Source organism: Pristiophorus japonicus, unplaced genomic scaffold (assembly GCF_044704955.1).
Source record: "Pristiophorus japonicus isolate sPriJap1 unplaced genomic scaffold, sPriJap1.hap1 HAP1_SCAFFOLD_498, whole genome shotgun sequence".
In the NCBI taxonomy this organism is placed as follows: Eukaryota; Metazoa; Chordata; class Chondrichthyes; family Pristiophoridae; genus Pristiophorus; species Pristiophorus japonicus.
In genome coordinates, this window is record NW_027254404.1 from 245,221 (window position 1) to 264,371 (window position 19,151).

Here is a 19,151-nt window from a genome sequence, read left to right on the forward strand (position 1 = left end):
TCACCTGTCACCCCTCCCCCTCACCTGTCACCCCTCACCTTCCCCTCACCTGTCACCCTCCCCCTCACCTGTCACCCCTCCCCCTCACCTGTCACCCACCCCCTCACCTGTCACCACTCCCCCTCCCCCACACCTGTCACCACTCCCCCTCCCCCACACCTGTCACCCCTCCCCCCTCACCTGTCACCCTCCCCATCACTTGTCACCCCTCCCCCTCACCTGTCACACTTACCCCCCCCCACCTGTCACCCCTCCCCCTCCCTCTCACCTGTCACCCTCCCCCGGGCCCGGATGCCTGTGCGGGGAGCGGCTCCAGCGCCGGGCCGCCACTTCCTGGTGCGGGTTCGCGAGCGAGGACTGAGGCGATGGCATACTGCGACCTGATCGGGGACTGGGACCGCGCCGTGCGGGCCATCGACCAGCGGCACTGGCAGGCCGCACTCGCCCACCTCACCCGCATTGCCGAGCGCAACTCCAAGATCTGCTTCACCCTCGGCTGTGTCCGCATGCGGCTCGGGGACCTGCCCGGGGCCCTGCTGGTGAGAGGGGGCATAGGGGATAGGGAGGGGAGGGCGAGGAGCGGGGAGAGGGGGCGGTGTCTGAGTGGAGAAGGAGAGGGAGGGAGATGGGGGGGAGAGGGAGGGTGGGGTGGAGACTGGAGGGAGAGGGCAGGAGGGGGGGGGGAGAGGGAGACTGGGGGAGAGGGACTGGGGGGAGAGGGGGGGGGAGACTGGAGGGAGAGGGCAGGAGGGGAGAGGGAGGGACTGGGGGGAGAGGGAGGGTGGAGGGAGGGTCTGGGGGAGAGGGAGGGGGAAGGGAGAGGGAGGGTGGGTGGGGGGGGAAGAGGGAGGGGAGACTGGGGGAGAGGGAGGGAGATGGGGGGAGGGAGATGGGGGGGTACGGTGGGGACTGGGGGGAGAGGGAGGGAGTGGGGGGGTACGGTGGGGACTGGGGGAGAGGGAGGGTTGGGGGGGGAGACTGGAGGGAGAGGGCAGGAGGGGGTGGGGGAGACTGGGGGAGAGGGAGGGTGGGGGAGGGGGGGAGAGGGAGGGTGGGGGGGAGACTGGGGAAGAGGGGGGGAGACTGGGGGAGAGGGAGGGTGGGTGGGGGGAGATGGGGAAGAGGGGCGGAGACTGGGGGAGAGGGAGGGTCTGGGGGAGAGGGAGGGTGGGGGGGGAGACTGGGGAAGAGGGAGGGTGGGGGGGGGAGACTGGGGGAGAGGGAGGGAGGGTGGGTGGACTGGAGGGAGAGGGGGGGAGGGGGTGGTGGGGGGGGACTCGTCATCATAGACAGTCCCTCGGAGTCGAGGAAGACTTGCTTCCACTCTCAAACTGAGTTCTCAGGTGACTGAACAGTCCAATACCGGAATGACAGTCTCTGTCACAGGTGGGACAGACAGTAGTTGAAGGAAAGGGTGAGCGGGGAGTCTGGTTTGCCGCATGCTGCTTCCGCTGCCCGCGCTTGCTTTCTGCACGCTCTCGGCGACGAGACTCGAGGAGCTCAGCGCCCTCCCGAATGCGCTTCCTCAAATTTGGGCGGTCTTGAGCCCAGGGATTTCCAGGAATCGGTGGGGATGATGCACTTTATCAAGATGGCTTTGAGGGTCCCATCTTCACAAAAGGGGAGAAGTCTGACTGCAGTAACTACAGAGGATTCTCCCTGCTGTCGGCCACAGGGAAAGTCATCGCTGGTATCCTCCTCAATCGTCTTGTCCTCGTGGCTGAAGAGCTCCTCCCAGAGTCGCAATGCGGATTCCGTCCACCGAGGGGTACAACAGACATGATCTTCACCGCGCGACAACTACAAGAGAAATGCAGGGTACAGCACAAACACTTGTACATGGCCGCCTTTGACCTTACAAAGGCCTTTGACACTGTTAACCGTGAGGAACTATGGAGCGTCCTCCGTTTCAGCTGCCCCCAAAAGTTTGTCACCATCCTCCAGCTGCTCCACGACGACATGCATGCCGTGATCCTGACCAACGGATCCACCACAGACCCAATCCACATCCGGACCGGGGTCAAGCAGGGCTGCATCATCGCGCCAACCCTCTTCTCGAAGGTGGACTGGCGAGATGGTGGGAGGAGAGGCTAAGGGTGGCGAGGGGAGAGGGTTATGTGGGGGTGGGGGAAAGGGTGAGGAGGTCTGTGGGAGAGGGTAAGGGGGGTTGTGGTGAGGGTGAGGGGGGATGGGGAGAGGGGGAGTGGAAGAGGGGCTGAGGGGTTGGGCTGAGAGGGTGAGGGGTTGGGGAGGAAGGCATCTGGACCTACCTCACTCTACAGTGCAGGACTCACTCAGTACAACACTGGGAGTGTCAGACCCGATTATGTCTTAAATTGGGATTTGAGGCTACGAGTGTGCTGCCATTGATCCATGGCTGACGCCCAACATGGCCATCCTTGCCCTGCTGATTAATGATTTTTTGCTGTTTCTCTGTAGGCTTTTGACCAAACAATTGCTAAAGATGACCGATTGGCGATTTGTTTCTTCCAGAGAGGCTCAGTTCATCTACGGTTAGAGATGTAAGGAGATACCAATGCAAACTGACGGCGGGTGCTGAGATTATTACTGGAGAAAGCAGCAGATTGTGGTCCTGAACTGCCCGTCATCTAACCCGTGCTGTACCTGCCCTGGGAGTGCTTGATGGGACAGTGTAGAGGGAGCTTTACTCTGTATCTAACCCGTGCTGTACCTGCCCTGGGAGAGTTTGATGGGACAGTGTAGAGGGAGCTTTACTCTGTATCTAACCCGTGCTGTACCTGCCCTGGGAGTGCTTGATGGGACAGTGTAGAGGGAGCTTTACTTTGTATCTAACCCGTGCTGTACCTGCCCTGGGAGTGTTTGGGACAGTGTAGAGGGAGCTTTACTCTGTATCTAATTCGTGCTGTACATGCCCTGGGAGTGTTTGGGACAGTGTAGAGGGAGCTTTACTCCGTAACTAACCTGTGCTGTACCTGCCCTGGGAGTGTTTGATGGGACAGTGTAGAGGGAGCTTTACTCTCTATCTAACCCCGTGCTGTACCTGCCCTGGGAGTGTTTGAGGGGACAGTGTAGAGGGAGCTTTACTCTCTATCTAACCCGTGCTGTACCTGCCCTGGGAGTGTTTGAGGGGACAGTGTAGAGGGAGCTTTACTCTGTATCTAACCCGTGCTGTACCTGTCTGGATGGAACAGTTCCTTTTTATTCATTCATTGGATCTGGTTGTCGCTGGCAAGGCTGGCATTTGTTGCCCATCCCTAATTGCCCTTGACAAGGTTGTGGTGAGCTGCCGCCTTGAACCGCTGCAGTCTGTGTAGTGAAGGTTCTCCCACAGTGCTGTTAGGGAGGGAGTTCTAGGATTTGGACCCTGAGACGATGAAGGGGGACGGCGATATACTCCCAAGTCAGGATAGTGTGTGACTTGGAGGGGATCTTAAAGGTGGTGGTGTTCCCTTGCTGCCCTTGTCCTTCTAGGGGGTAGAGGTGCTGCCGAAGAAGCCTTGGCGAGTTGTTGCAGTGCATCTTGTAGATGGTACACACTGCAGCCACTGTGCGCTGGTGGTGGAGGGAATGAATGTTTAAGGTGGTGGGTGGGGTGTCAGTTAAGCAAGTGGGCTGCTTTGTCCTAGATGGTATTGAGTGTTGGAGCTGCACTCATCCAGGCAAGTGGAGAGTATTCCATCACTCTCCTGACTTATGCCTTGTAGATGGTGGAAAGGCTTTGGGGAGTCAGGAGGTGAGACACTCACCACAGAACACCCAGCCTCTTACCCGCTCTTGTTGCCACAGTATTTCTGTGACTGGTCCATAGAAACATAGCAAATAGGTGCAGGAGTAGGCCATTCGGCCCTTCCAGCCTGCACCACCATTCAATACGATCATGGCTGATCATGCACTTCAGCACCCCATTCCTGCTTTCTCTCCATACCCCTTGATCTAACTCCCTTATCTAACGAACTGGCCTCAACAACTTTCTGTGGTAGAGAATTCCACATGCTCACAACTCTGAGTGAAGAAGTTTCTCCTCATTTTGGTCCTAAATGGCTTACCACTTATCCTTAGACTGTGACCCCTGGTTCTGGACTTCCCCAGTATCGGGAACATTCTTCCTGCATCTAACCTGTCCAATCCCGTCAGAATTTTATATGTTTCTAATGAGATCCCCTCTCATTCTTTTAAATTCCATTGAATATAAGCCTAGTCCATCCAGTCTTTCTTCATATGTCAGTCCTGTCATCCCGAGAATCAGTCTGGTGAACCTTCGCTGCACTCCCTCAATAGCAAGAATGTCCTTCCTCAGATTAGGAGACCAAAACTGTACACAATATTCAAGGTGTGGCCTCACCAAGGCCCTGTACAACTGTAGTGAGACCTCCTTGCTCCTATACTCAAATCCTCTCGCTATGAAGGCCAACATGCCATTTGCCGCCTTCATTGCCTGCTGTACCGTATGCCAACTTTCAACGACTGATGTACCATGACACCCAGGTCTTGTTACACCTCCCCTTTTACTAATCTGTCACCATTCAGATAATCTGCCTTCCTGTTTTTACCACCAAAGTGGATAACCTCACACTTATCTACATTATACAGCATCTGCCATGTATTTGACCACTCATCTAACCTGTTCAAGTCACCCTGTAGCCTCTTAGCATCCTCCTCACAGCTCACACTGCCACCCAGCTTAGTGTCATCTGCAAACTTGGAGATATTACATGCAATTCCTTCGTCTAAATCATTAATGTATATTGTAAATAGCTGGGGTTCCAGCACTGAAGCTTGCGGTACCCCAGTAGTCACTGCCTGCCGTTCTGAAAAGGATCCGTTTATTCCTACTCTTTGCTTCCTGTCTGCCAACTAGTTCTCTATGCACGTCAGTACATTACCATGTGTTTTAATTTTGCACACAAATCTCTTGTGTGGGATTTTGTTAAAAGTCTTTTGAAATTCTAAATACACCACATCCACTGGCTCCCCCTTGTCCACTCTACTAGTCATATCCTCAAAAAATTCTAGAAGATTTGTCAAGCACAATTTCCCTTTCATAAATCCATGCTGACTTGGACTGATCCTGTCACTGCTTTCCAAATGTGCTGCTATTTCATCTTTAATAATTGATTCCAACATTTTCCCCACCACCAATGTCAGGCTAACCGGTCTATAATTCCCTGTTTTCTTTCTCCCTCCTTTTTAAAAAAGTGATGTTACATTAGCTACCCTCCAGTCCATAGGAACTGATCCAGAGTCTATAGAATGTTGGAAAATGACCACCAATGCATCCACTATTTCCAGGGCCGCTTCCTTAAGTACTCTGGGATGCAGACTGTCAGGCCCTGGGGATTTATCGGCCTTCAATCCCATCAATTTTCCTAACACAATTTGCTGACTAATAAGGATTTCCTTTCGTTCCTCCTTCTCGTTAGATCCTCGGTCCTCTAGTATTTCCGGAAGGTTATTTGTGTCTTCCTTAGTGAAGACAGAATCAAAGTATTTGTTCAATTGATCTGCCATTTCTTTGTTCCCCATTATAAATTCGCCTGATTCTGACTGTAAGGGACCCACGTTTGTCTTCGCTAATCTTTTTCTCTTCCCGTATCTGTAGAAGCTTTTGCAGTCAGTTTTTATGTTCCCTGCAAGCTTCCTCCCATAATCTATTCTCCCCCTCCTAACTAAACCCTTTATCCTCCTCTGCTGAATTCTGAATTTCTCCCAGTTATCAGGTTTGCTGCTTTTTTTGGCCAATTTATATGCCTCTTCCTTGGATTTAACACTATCCCTAATTTCCCTTGTTAGCCACGGTTGAGTCACTGTCCCCGTTTTATTTTTACGCCAGACAGGGATGTACAATTGTTGAAGTTCATCCATGTGATCTTTAAATGTCTGCCATTGCCTATCCACCGTCAACCCTTTTAAGTATCATTCGCCAGTCTATCCTAGCCAATTCATGTCTCATACTGTCGAAGTTACCTTTCTTTAAGTTCAGGACTTTAGTCTCTGAATTAACAGTTAAGTTCCGGTCAATGATGAACTCCAGGATGTTGATGGTGGAGGATTTGGCGATGGTAATGCCATTGAATGTCAAGGGGCAGTGGTTAGACTCTCGCTTGTTGGAGATAGTCATTGCCTGGCCCTTGTGTGGCGCGAATGATACTTGCTACTTATCAGCCCAAACCTGAATGTTGTCCAGGTCTTGCTGCATGCGGGCATGGACTGCCTCATTATCTGAGGAGTTGTGAATGGAACTGAACACTGTGCTAACATCAGCGAACATCCCCACTTCAGATCTTATGATGGAGGGAAGGTCATTGATGAAGCAGCTGAAGATGGTTGGGCCTCAGACACTGTCCTGAGGAACTCCTGCAGCGATGTCCTGAGTCTGGGATGATTGACCTCCAACCACCACAATCATCTTCCTTTGCGCTCGGTATGACTCCAGCCAGTGGAGTGTTTTCCCCCTGATTCCCATTGACTTCAGTTTTCCTAGGGTTCCTTGATGCCACACTCGGTCAAATGCTGCCTTGATGTCAAGGGCAGTCAATCTCACCTCATCTCTGGAATTCAGCTCTTTTGTCCATGTTTGGACCAAGGATGTAATGAGGTCTGGAGCCGAGTGGTCCTGGCAGAACCCAAACTGAGCACCGGTGAGCAGGTTATTGGTGAGTAAGTGCCACTTTATAGCACTGTCAACGCCACCTTCCATCACTTTGCTGATGATTTAGAGTCGACTGATGGCGGGGTAATTGGCCAGGTTGGATTTGTCCTGCTTTTTGTGTACAGGACATACCTGGGCAGCTTTCCACGTTGTCGGGTCGATGCCAGTGTTGTAGCTGTACTGGAACAGCTTGGCTGGAGGCGTGGCTAGTTCTGGAGCACAAGATTGTAAATAGTTGAGGCCCCAGCACCAATTCCTGCAGCACCCCACTAGTTACTGTTTGCCAACCGGAAAATGACCCGTTTATCCTGACTCTCTTTTCTGTAGTTAATCAGTCCTCAATCCATGCTAATATATTACCCCCAACCCTGTGAACTTTTATGTAGTACCTTATCGAATACCTTCTGGAAATCCAAATACACCACATTCACTGATTCCCCCTTATCAGCAGCCCTTATACTAACTTGCACCGTCAAGATCACCCATCACCTCTGTGCTTTCTACATTGACTCCCAGTTAATTGACTCCCTCATTTCAAAATTCTCATCCTTGTTTACAAATCACTCCACGGACTTGCCCCTCCCTATCTCTAATCCTTTTCAGCCTCACAGTCTCACAAGATGTCTGGGCTCTTGAACATCCCTCATTATAACTGCCCAACCATCGGTGGCCTTCAGCTGTTTAGGCCCCCAAGCTCTGGAACTCCCTTCCTAAACCTCTCTGCCTCTCTACCTTTCTTTTCTCCTTTAAGACGCTCCTTAAAAACTACCTCTTTAAATAAACTTTTTGATCATCTGCCTTAATTTCTTCTGTGGCTCGTTGTCAAATTGATCCGTTTGCCTGAAACACCATTGTGAAGCGTCTTGCGACGTTTTACTACGTTAAAGCGCTATATAAATAAAGGTTATTATTATTCACCATGCTCGTTACATTCTCAAAGAACTCCATCAAATTTGTCAAACATGATTTCCCTTTCATAAAACCGTGCTGACTCTGCTTGATTGAATTATGCTTTTCCAAATGTTCTGCTACTGCTTCCTTATTAATGGACTCCAGCATTTTCCCAACGACATGTTAGGCTAACTGGTCTCTAGTTTTGTGCTTTCTGTCTGCCTCCTTTTTTAAATAGGGGTATTATATTTGAGGTTTTCCAATCCGCTGGGACCTCCCCAGAATCCAGGGAAATTTGGTAGATTACAACCAATGCATCCACTATCTCTGCAACCACTTCTTTTAGGACCCTAGGATGCAAGCCATCAGGTCCAGGGGACTTGTCCATCTTCAGGTCCAGGGGACTTGTCCATCTTTAGTCCCATTATTTTACCAAGTACTACTTCTTTAGTGATTGTATTAAGTTCCTCCCTCCCTATAGCCCCTTGATTATCCACTATTAGGTTGTTTATAGTGTCTTCCAATACAAAATATTTGTTCAAATTCTCTGTAATTTCCCTGTTCCCCAATATTAATTCCCCAGTCTTATCCTCTAAGGGACCAACATTTAATTTAACCACTTTTTTATGTACCTGTAGAAACTCTCACTATCTATTTTTATATTTTGTGCTAGTTTACTTTCATAATCTATCTTCCCCCTCTTTATTATTTCTTTTAGTCGTTCTTTGCTGGCTTTTAAAAGTTTCTCAATCTTCTGGCCTCCCACTAGTCTTGGCCACATTGTATGCCCTTGTTTTCAATTTGATACTATTCCTTATTTCCTTAGTTAGCCACGGATGATTTTCCGTTCTTTTACAGCCTTTCCTTCTCATTGGGATATATTTTTGTTGCCAGTTATGAAATATCTCCTTAAATGTCTGCCGCTGCTATTCCACCGCCCAATTCTTTAATCTATTTTCCCAGTCTACTTTAGCCAACTCTGCCTTCATACCTTTGTAATCTTCTTTATTTAAGCTTAGGACACTGGTTAGAGATCCAACTTTCTCACCTTCAACTGAATTTGAAATTCAATCTTGTTATGGTCACTCATTCCTAGAGGATCCTTTATAGGAGATTGTTTATTAATCCTGACTCATTACACAGTACCAGATCTAAGAGAGTCTGCTCGTTGGTTGGTTCTGCAAAGTACTGTTCAAGGAAACTATCCCGGATACACTCTATCCTCAAGGCTACCCTGGCCAATTTGCTTTGCCCAATCAATATGAAGGTTAAAATCGGCCATGATTATTGCCATTTCTTTTCTGCAAGCCTCTGTTATTTCTTGATTTATACTCCCTCCAACAGTGTAGCTACTGTTAAGGGGCCTAAACGTCCACCAGCGACTTTTTCCCCTTATTATTCCTTATCTCCACCCAAACTGATTCAACATTTTGATCTTCTGAGCCAATATCGTTTCTCACTAACGCACTGATCTCATCCTTTATTAACAATGCTACCCCACCTCCTTTTCCTTTCTGTCTGCCCTTCCAAATTGTCAAATACCCCTGAATATTTAGTTGCCAGCCTTGGTCGCCTGGCAACCACGTCTCTGTTACGGTGTAACAAAATCTAACAAACTTAATTACATTTTTTGAGGAGGTAACAAGGAGGGTCAATGAGGGCAAAGTGTATGATATAGTGTATATGGATTTTAGCAAGGCTTTTGAGAAGGTTCACGAAAGTAAAAGCCCATGGTGTAAAGTCCTTACACAATACCACAAATCCACATGAGGCACATTCTATGGACAAGATCACTCTGTGACCCTGAACCTTTATTCACAGGACCAAGAAGTGATAACCCTGCGTGGGACCTCTCTTTATATACCTGGATGACCAGGTGAGGAGTGTCTCCCACAAATTCACCTCCTGTGGTCAAGGTGTGCATTTTTCAAGTATATACAGTATTGCAGTGTTGTTACATGAAGGTTACATACATGACACATGGAATCCAGGGTGAAGTGGCAAGTTGGATCCAAAATTGGCTCAGAGGCAGGAAGCAGAGGGTAATGGTACATGGGTGTTTTTGTAATTGAAAGGCTGTTTCCAGTGGGGTTCTGCAGGGCTCAGTACTGGGTCCCTTGCTTTTTGTGGTATACATCAATGATCTAAATTTGAATATAGGGGGTATGATTAAGAAGTTTGCAGATGACACTAAAATCGGCTGTGTGGTTGATAATGAAGACGAAAGCTGTGAACTGCTGGAAGATATCAATGAACTGGTCAGGTGGGCAGAACAGTGGCAAATGGAATTCAGTTCAGAGAAGTGAGTAGTAATGCATTTGGGGAGGGCTAACAAGGCAAGGGGATACACATTAAATGGTAGGACACTGAGAAGTGTAGATGAACACAGGGACCTTGGCGTGCAGGTTCACAGATCTCTGAAGGTAGCAGGCCAGGTAGATAAGGTGGTTAAGAAGGCATACGGAATACTTGCCTTTATTAGCCGAGACAAAGAATACAAGAGCAGGGTGGTTATGCTTGAACTGTATAAAACACTGGTTAGGCCACAGCTGGAGTACTGCATGCAGTTCTGGTCACCACATTACAGGAAAGATGTGATTGCACTGGAGAGGGTACGAGATTTACAAGGATGTTGCCAGGAGTGGAGAATCTTAGCTATGAGGAAAGATTGGATAGGCTGGGTTTGTTTTCCTTGGAACAGAGGAGGCTGAGGGGAGACCTTTATTGAGGTGTATAAAATTATGAGGGCCCTAGATATAGTGGATAGAAAGGACCTATTTCCCTTAGCAGAGGAGTCAACAACCAGGGGGGCTTAGATTTAAAGTAATTGGTAGGAGGTTTAGAGGGAATTTGAGGGGATATTTCTTCACCGAGGGTTATGGAGGTCTGGAACTCAATGCCTGAAAGGGTGGTGGAGGCAGAAATCTGCACCACATTTAAAAAGAACTTGGATGTGCATTTGAAGTGCCGTAACCTATAGGGCTACGGACCAAGAGCTGGAAAGTGGGATTAGGCTGGATAGCTCTTTGTTGGCCAGCGTGGACAGAATGGGCTGAAATGACTTCCTTCCATGCTGTAACTTTCTATGATTCTAGGACAGATGACCAAAAGCTTTGTCAAAGAGGTAGGTTTTAAGGAGAATCTTAAGGGAGGAGAGAGAGATTGAGTTGAGGAAAAGTTTAGGGAGGGAATCCCATCTAACTGGTCAAGGCAGCTGAACGCATGGTTGCCATTGGTGGAGCGATTAAAATAAGTGATGCGCAAGAGGCCAGAAAAGCAGAGAAGTGCAGAGATCTCAGAGGGTTATACGCAGTGATCCCTATGATATATTTTGTCCTGCGCAGTTCATTTAAGGGGCTGTGCAGTCCATTCAAAATCCCTTGCATGCGCAGTTTGTACATTGACCAGCCCGCAAGCTGGCTGTGAGAGTTCCCTGGAGTGCTATGTGGCCAGGCAGCCTACAGGAAACATCGGTTGTGGGGCTGGAGATTACAGAGATAGGGAGGGGCGAGGCCATGGAGGGATTTGAACACAAGGATGAGAATTTTAAAATTGAGGCGTTGCCGGACTGGGATCCAATGTAGGTCAGCGAGCACAGGGGTGATGGGGTGAGTGGGACAGTGTGGGTTAGGACACGGGTCAGTGAGCACAGGAGTGATGGGCGAGCGGGACTCGGTGCGAGTTAGGACATGGGTCAGCGAGCACAGGGGGTGATGGATGAATGGGACTCGGAGCGAGTTAGGACATGGGTCGTGAGCACAGGGGGTGATGGGTGAGTGGGACTGGGTGCGAGTTAGGACACAGGTCAGCGAGCACTGGAGCTGCGGGTGGATTCATTCTGGAGCATCCATGATGCTGAGCACGTTTAGTGAGTTGGTCATACCGCAGGTAAAGGTTACGCAGACAGATAGTAAATGGGTGACCAACAGGAAGAGCAGTGGAAGGAAGGTAGTGCAGGGGCCCCCAGCGGCCATCCCCCTCCAAAACAGATACACTGCTTTGGGTACTGTTTGGGGGGGATGACTCATCAGGGGAGGGCAGCAGCAGCCAAGTTCAAGGGGTGGCTCTGCTGCACAGGAGGGCAGGAAAAAGAGTGGGAGAGCTATAGTGGTAGGGGATTCTATTGTAAAGGGAATAGATAGACGATTCTGCGGCCACAATCGAGACTCCAGGATGATATGTTGCCTCCCTGGTGCAAGGGTCAACGATGTCTCGGAGCGGCTGCAGGACATTTTGGAAGGGGAGGGTGAACAGCCAGTTGTTGTGGTGCATATAGGTAAGAAATGGGATGAGGTCCTACAAACTGAATTTAGGGAGCTAGGAGTTAAATTAAAAAGTAGGACCTCAAAAGTAGTAATCTCAGGATTGCTACCAATGCCATGTGCTAGTCAGAGTAGGAATGACAGGATAGCTAAGATGAATACGTGGCTTGAGGAGTGATGCAGAAGGGAGGGATTCAAATTCCTGGAACATTAGAACCGGTTCTGGTGGAGGTGGAACCAGTATAAACTGGACGGTCTGGACTCGGGCATGACCAGAACCAATGTCCTCGGGGGAGTGTTTGCTAGTGCTGTTGGGGAGGGGTTAAACTAATATGGCAGGGGGATGGGAACCTATGCAGGGAGACAGAGGGAAGTAGAAATGGGGGCAGAAGCAAAAGATAGAAAAAAGAAAAGTAAAAGTGGAGGGCAGAGAAACCCAAGACAAAAATCAAAAAGGGCCACATTACAGCAAAATTCTAAAGGGGTTAAAGTATGTTAAAAAGACAAGCCTGAAGGCTCTGTACCTCAATGCAAGGAGTATTCGTAATAAGGTGGATGAATTAACTGTGCAGGCAGCAATTAACGAATATGAATAATTGGCATCATGGAGACACAGCTCCAGGGTGACCAAGGCTGGGAACTCAACATCCAGGGGTATTCAACATTCAGGAAGGATAGACAGAAAGGAAAAGGAGATGGAGTAGCGTTGCTGGTTAAAGAAGAAATTAACGCAATTGTAAGGAGTGACATTAGCTTGGATGATGTGGAATCGGTTTAGGTGGAGCTGCGGAATACCAAAGGTCAGAAAACGCTAGTGGGAGTTGTGTACAGACCTCCAAATAGTAATAGTGAGGTTGGGGACAGCATCAAACAAGAAATTAGGGATGTGTCAATAAAGGTACAGCAGTTATCATGGGTGACTTTAATCTACATATTGATTGGGCTAACCAAACTGGCTGCAATACGGTGGAGGAGGATTTCCTGGAGTGTATTAGGGATGGTTTTCTAGACCAATATGTTGACGAACCAACGAGGGAGCTGGCCATCCTAGACTGGGTGATGTGTAATGAGAGGACTAATTAGTAATCTTGTTGTGCGAGGCCCCTTGGGGCAGAGTGAACAAACCATGGTAGAATTCTTTATTAAGATGGAGAGTGACACAGTTAATTCAGAAACTAGGGTCCTGAACTTAAGGAAAGGTAACTTCGATGGTATGAGACGTGAATTGGCTAGAATAGACTGGCGAGTGATACTTGAAGGGTTGATGGTGGATAGGCAATGGCAAACATTTAAAGATCACATGGATGAACTTCAACAATTGTACATCCCTGTCTGGAGTAAAAATAAAACGGGGAAGGTGGCTCAACGTGGCTAACAAGGGAAATTAAGGATAGTGTTAAATCCAAGGAAAAGACATAGGAATTGGCTAAAAAAAGCAGCAAAGCTGAGGACTGGGAGAAATTTAGAATTCAGCAGAGGAGGACTAAGGGTTTAATTAGGAGGGGGAAAATAGAGTATGATTGGAAGCTTGCTGGGAACATAAAAACTGACTGCAAAAGCTTTTATAGATATTTGAAGAGAAAAAGATTAGTAGGTCCTTTGCAGTCAGATTCAGATGAATTTATAATGGGGAACAAAGAAATGGCAGACCAATTGAACAAATAATTTGGTTCTGTCTTCATGAAGGAAGACACAAATAACCTTCCGGAAATACTAGGGGACCGAGGGTCTAGCGAGGAGGAGGAACAGAAGGAAATCCTTATTGGACGGGAAATTGTGTTCGGGGAATTGAAGGCCGATAAATCCCCGGGGCCTGATAGCGTGCATCCCAGAGAACTTAAGGAAGTGGCCCTAGAAATAGTGGATGCATCGGTGATCATTTTCCAACAGTTTATCGACTCTGGATCAGTTCCTATGGACTGGAGGGTAGCTAATGTAACACCACTTTTTAAAAAAGGAGGGAGAGAGAAAACGGTTAATTATTGACCGGTTAGCCTGACATCAGTAGTGGGGAAAATGTTGGAATCAATTATTAAAGATAAATAGCAGCGCGTTTGGAAAGCAGTGACAGGATCGGTCCAAGTCAGCATGGATTTATGATAGGGAAATCATTCTTGACAAATCTTCTAGAATTTTTTGAGGATGTAACTAGCAGAGTGGACAAGGGAGAACCAGTGGATGTGGTGTATTTGGACTTTCAAAAGGCTTTTGACAAGGTCCCGCACAAGAGATTAGTGTGCAGAATTAAAGCACATGGTATTGGGGGTAATGTACTGATGTGGATAGAGAACTGATTGGCAGACAGGAAGCAGAGAGTCGGGATAAACGGGTCCTTTTCAGAATAGCAGACAGTGACTAGTGGGGTGCCGCAGGACTCAGTGCTGGGACCCCAGCTATTTACAATATACATCAATGATTTAGATGAAGGAATTGAGTGTAATATCTCCAGGTTTGCAGATGACACTAAACTGTGTGGTGGTGAGCTGTGAGGAGGATGCTAAGAGGCTGCAGGGTGACTTGGACAGGTTAGGTGAGTGGGCAAATGCATGGCAGATGCCGTATAATGTGGATAAATGTGAGGTTATCCACTTTGGGGGCAAAAACACGAAGGCAGAATATTATCTGAATGGTGGCAGATTAGGAAAAGGGGAGGTGCACCGAGACCTGGGTGTCATGGTACATCAGTTGTTGAAAGTTGGCATGCAGGTATAGTAGGCGGTGAAGAAGGCAAATGGTATGTTGGCCTTCATAACTAGGGGATTTGAGTATAGGAGCAGAGAGGTATTACTGCAGTTGTACAGGACCTTGGTGAGGTCTCACCTGGAATATAGTGTTCAGTTTTGGTCTCCTAATTGAGGAAGGATGTTCTTGCTATTGAGGGAGTGCAGCGAAGGTTCACCAGACTGATTCCCGGGATGGCAGGACTGACATATGAGGAGATACTGGATCGACTGGGCCTTTATTCACTGGAGTTTAGAAGGATGAGAGGGGATCTCAGAAACACAAAATTCTGACGGGACTGGACAGGTTAGATGCAGGAAGAATGTTCCTGATGTTGGGGAAGTCCAGAAGCAGGAGACACAGTCTAAGGATAAAGGGGTAAGCCATTTAGGACTGAGATAAGGAAAAACTTCTTCACTCAGAGTTGTTAACCTGTGGAATTCTCTACCGCAGAGAGTTGTTGATGCCAGTTAATTGGATATATTCAAGAGGGAGTTAGATATGGCCCTTATGGCGAAAGGGATCAAGGTGTCTGGTGAGAAAGCAGGAAAGGGGTACTGAGGTGAATGATCAGCCATGATCTTATTGAATAATGGTGCAGGGCCAAATGACCTACTCCTGCACCTATTTTCTATGTTTCTATGATGGGTGAGCGGGACTCGGTGCAAGTTAGGACACAGCTTAGCGAGCACAGGGGTGATGGGTGAGTGGGACTCGGAGCACGTTAGTATACGGGGCAGTGAGCACAAGGGGTGATGGGTGAGCGGACTCGGTGCGAGTTAGGACGCGGGTCAGCGAGCAGCGGAGGTGATGGATGAGCGGGACTTGGAGCGAGTTAGGACACGGGTCAGCGAGCAGCGGAGGTGATGGGTGAGCGGGACCTGGTGTGAGTTAGGACACGGGTCAGCGAGCACAGGGGGTGATGGATGAGTGGGACTCGGAGCAAGTTAGGACATGGGGCAGCGAGCACGGGGTGATAGGTGAGCGGGACTGGGTGCGAGTTAGAACACGGGTCAGCGAGCACAGTGGGTGATGGGTGAGCAGGACTTGGAGCAAGTTAGGACACGGGTCAGTGAGCGCAGGGGGTGATGAATGAGCAGGACTGGGTGCGACTTAGGACACGGGTCAATGAGCACAGGGGGTGATGGGTGAACGGGACTCGGTGCGCGTTAGGATACTGGTCAGCGAGCACAGGGGTGATGGGTCAGCAGGACTTGGAGCAAGTTAGGACACGGGCAGCAGAAATTTGGATGAGCTCAAGTTTATGGAGGTTGGAAAATGGGAGGCCGGCCAGGAGTGCGTTGGAATAGTCTAAAGGTAAGAAAGGAATGGATGAGGGTTTCAGCAGCAGATAGCTGAGGCAGGGGCAGAGTTGGGCTGTGTTACAGAGGGGGTCTTGGTGATGGCATGGTGTGGTTGAATCTCGTTTCAGGGTCAGTTACGCCAACAAGGTTGCGAAAGGTCAGCTTCAGATAGTTGCCAGGGAGAAGGATGCAGTCGGTGAGCAGGGGACACAGATTGCAGCGCCGACCATAAATAAATGCTTGCATCTTCCCAATATTTAGTTGGAAATTTCTGCTCATCTAGTACTCTGTATCTAACCCTGTGCTGTACCTGCCCTGGGAGTGTTTGGAGTCACTCCCACTGCAGAGCTTTAATCTGGAGTCACTCTCTGTCCCTGTACTTTAATCTGGAGTCACTCTCTCTCCATGTACTTCAATCTGGAGTCACTCTCTCTCCGTGCACTTTAATCTGGAGTCACTCTCCCTATGTACTTTAATCTGGAGTCACTCTCTCTCTCTGCGTACTTTAATCTGGAGTTACTCGCTGTCCCTGTACTTTAATCTGTGGTCACTCTCTGACCCTGTACTTTAATCTGGAGTCACTCTCTCTCCCTGTACTTTAATCTGTTGTCACTCTCTGACCCTGCACTTTAATCTGGAGTCACTCTCTCTCCGTGCACTTTAATCTGGAGTCACTCTCCCTCTGTACTTTAATCTGGAGTCACTCTCTCTCTCTGCGTACTTTAATCTGGAGTCACTCGCTGTCCCTGTACTTTAATCTGTGGTCACTCTCTGACCCTGTACTTTAATCTGGAGTCACTCTCTCTCCCTGTACTTGAATCTGGAGTCACTCTCTGTCCCGGTACTTTAATCTGGAGTCACTCTCTCTCCCTGTACTTTAATCTGGAGTCACTCTCTCCCCCTGTACTTTAATCTGGAGTCACTCTCTCCCCCTGTACTTTAATCTGGAGTCACTCTCTCCCCCTGTACTTTAATCTGGAGTCACTCTCTCTCCCTGTACTTTAATCTGGAGTCACTCTCTCTCCCTGTACTTTAATCTGGAGTCACTCTCTCTCCGTGTACTTTAATCTGAAGTCACTCTCTCCCCCTGTACTTTAATCTGGAGTCACTCTCTCCCCCTGTACTTTAATCTGGAGTCACTCTCTCCCCCTGTACTTTAATCTGGAGTCACTCTCTCTCCCTGTACTTTAATCTGGAGTCACTCTCTCTCCCTGTACTTTAATCTGGAGTCACTCTCTCTCCGTGTACTTTAATCTGAAGTCACTCTCTCTCCGTGCACTTTAATCTGGAGTCAGTATCTGTCCCTGTACTTTAATCTTTTGTTACTCTCTCTCTCCGTGTACTTTAATCTGGAGTCACTCTCTGTCCCTGTACTTTAATCTGGAGTCACTCTCTCTCCGAGCACTTTAATCTGGAATCACTCTCCCTCTGTACTTTAATCTGGAGTCACTCTCTCTCTCTGCGTACTTTAATCTGGAGTCACTCTCTCTCTCTGCGTACTTTCATCTGGAGTCACTCGCTATCCCTGTACTTTAATCTGGAGTCACTCTCTCCCCCTGTACTTTAATCTGGAGTCACTCCCTCTCCCTGTACTTTAATCTGGAGTCACTCTCTCTCCCTGTACTTTAATCTTTTGTCACTCTCTCTCTCTGTACTTCAATCTGGAGTCACTCTCTCTCCGTGCACTTTAATCTGGAGTCAGTATCTGTCCCTGTACTTTAATCTTTTGTTACTCTCTCTCTCCGTGTACTTTAATCTGGAGTCACTCTCTGTCTTTGTACTTTAATCTTTTGTCACTCTCTCTCCCTGTACTTTAATCTGGAGTCACCATCTCTCCGTGTACTTTAATCTGGAGTCACTCTCTCTCCGTGTACTTTAATCTGAAGTCACTCTCTCTCCGTGCACTTTAATCTGGAGTCAGTATCTGTCCCTGTACTTTAATCTTTTATTACTCTCTCTCTCCGTGTACTTTAATCTGGAGTCACTCTCTGTCCCTGTACTTTAATCTGGAGTCACTCTCTCTCCGTGCACTTTAATCTGGAGTCACTCTCCCTCTGTACTTTAATCTGGAGTCACTCTCTCTCTCTGCGTACTTTAATCTGGAGTCACTCTCTGACCCTGTACTTTAATCTTGAGTCACTCTCTGTCCCGGTACTTTAATCTGGAGTCACTCTCTCTCCCTGTACTTTAATCTGGAGTCACTCTCTCTCCCTGTACTTTAATCTGGAGTCACTCTCTCCACCTGTACTTTAATCTGGAGTCACTCCCTCTCCCTGTACTTTAATCTGGAGTCACTCTCTCTCCCTGTACTTTAATCTGGAGTCACTCTCTTTCCCTGTTCTTTAATCTGGAGTCACTCTCTTTCTCTGTTCTTTAATCTGAAGTCACTCTCTCTACTTTAATCTGGAGTCACTCTCTCCCTGTACTTTAATCTGGAGTCACTCTATCTCCCTGTCCTTTAATCTGGAGTCACTCTCTCTCCCTGTACTTTAATCTGGAGTCACTCTCTCTCCGTGTACTTTAATCTGGAGTTACTCTCTCTCCCTGTAATTTAATCTGGAGTCACTCTCTCTCCCTGTACTTTAATCTGGAGTTACTCTCTCTCCCTGTAATTTAATCTGGAGTCACTCTCTCCCCCTGTACTTTAATCTGGAGTCACTCTCTCTCCGTGTACTTTAATCTGGAGTTACTCTCTCTCCCTGTAATTTAATCTGGAGTCACTCTCTCCCCCTGTACTTTAATCTGGATTCACTCTCTCTCCCTGTACTTTAATCTGGAGTCACTCTCTCTCCCTGTACTTTAAACTGGAGTCACTCTCTTTCCCTGTTCTTTAATCTGGAGTCACTCTCTTTCCCTGTTCTTTAACCTGAAGTCACTCTCTCTACTTTAATCTGGAGTCGCTCTTTCCCTGTACTTTAATCTGGAGTCACTCTATCTCCCTGTCCTTTAATCTGGAGTCACTCTCTCTCCCTGTACTTTAATCTGGAGTCACTCTCTCTCCGTGTACTTTAATCTGGAGTCACTCTCTCTCCGTGTACTTTAATCTGGAGTCACTCTCTCTCCCTGTACTTTAATCTGCAGTCACTCTCTCTCTCTGTACTTCAATCTGGAGTCACTCTCTCTCCGTGTACTTTAATCTGGAGTCACTCTCTCTCCGTGTACTTTAATCTGGAGTCACTCTCTCTCCGTGTACTTTAATCTGCAGTCACTCTCTCTCTCTGTACTTCAATCTGGAGTCACTCTCTCTCCGTGTACTTTAATCTGGAGTCACTCTCTCTCCGTGTACTTTAATCTGGAGTCACTCTCTCTTCCTATACTTCAATCTGGATACAAAAGATGAGA

The 19,151-nt window shown here is 48.1% G+C and overlaps 1 protein-coding gene across 1 annotated transcript in view; it reads left to right on the plus strand.

The window, feature by feature from the left end:
- The first annotated feature begins 294 nt into the window (after positions 1-294).
- The window catches only part of LOC139253676 (neutrophil cytosol factor 2-like), a 151,957-nt gene continuing 133,100 nt past the window's right edge, over positions 295-19,151 (plus strand). Inside the window, exons 1-2 of the mRNA XM_070873514.1 lie at positions 295-539; positions 2,440-2,522. Of these exons, the coding sequence (XP_070729615.1) occupies positions 366-539; positions 2,440-2,522 (257 nt within the window). The 5' untranslated portion in view covers positions 295-365. The remainder of the gene's footprint in view (positions 540-2,439; positions 2,523-19,151) is intronic.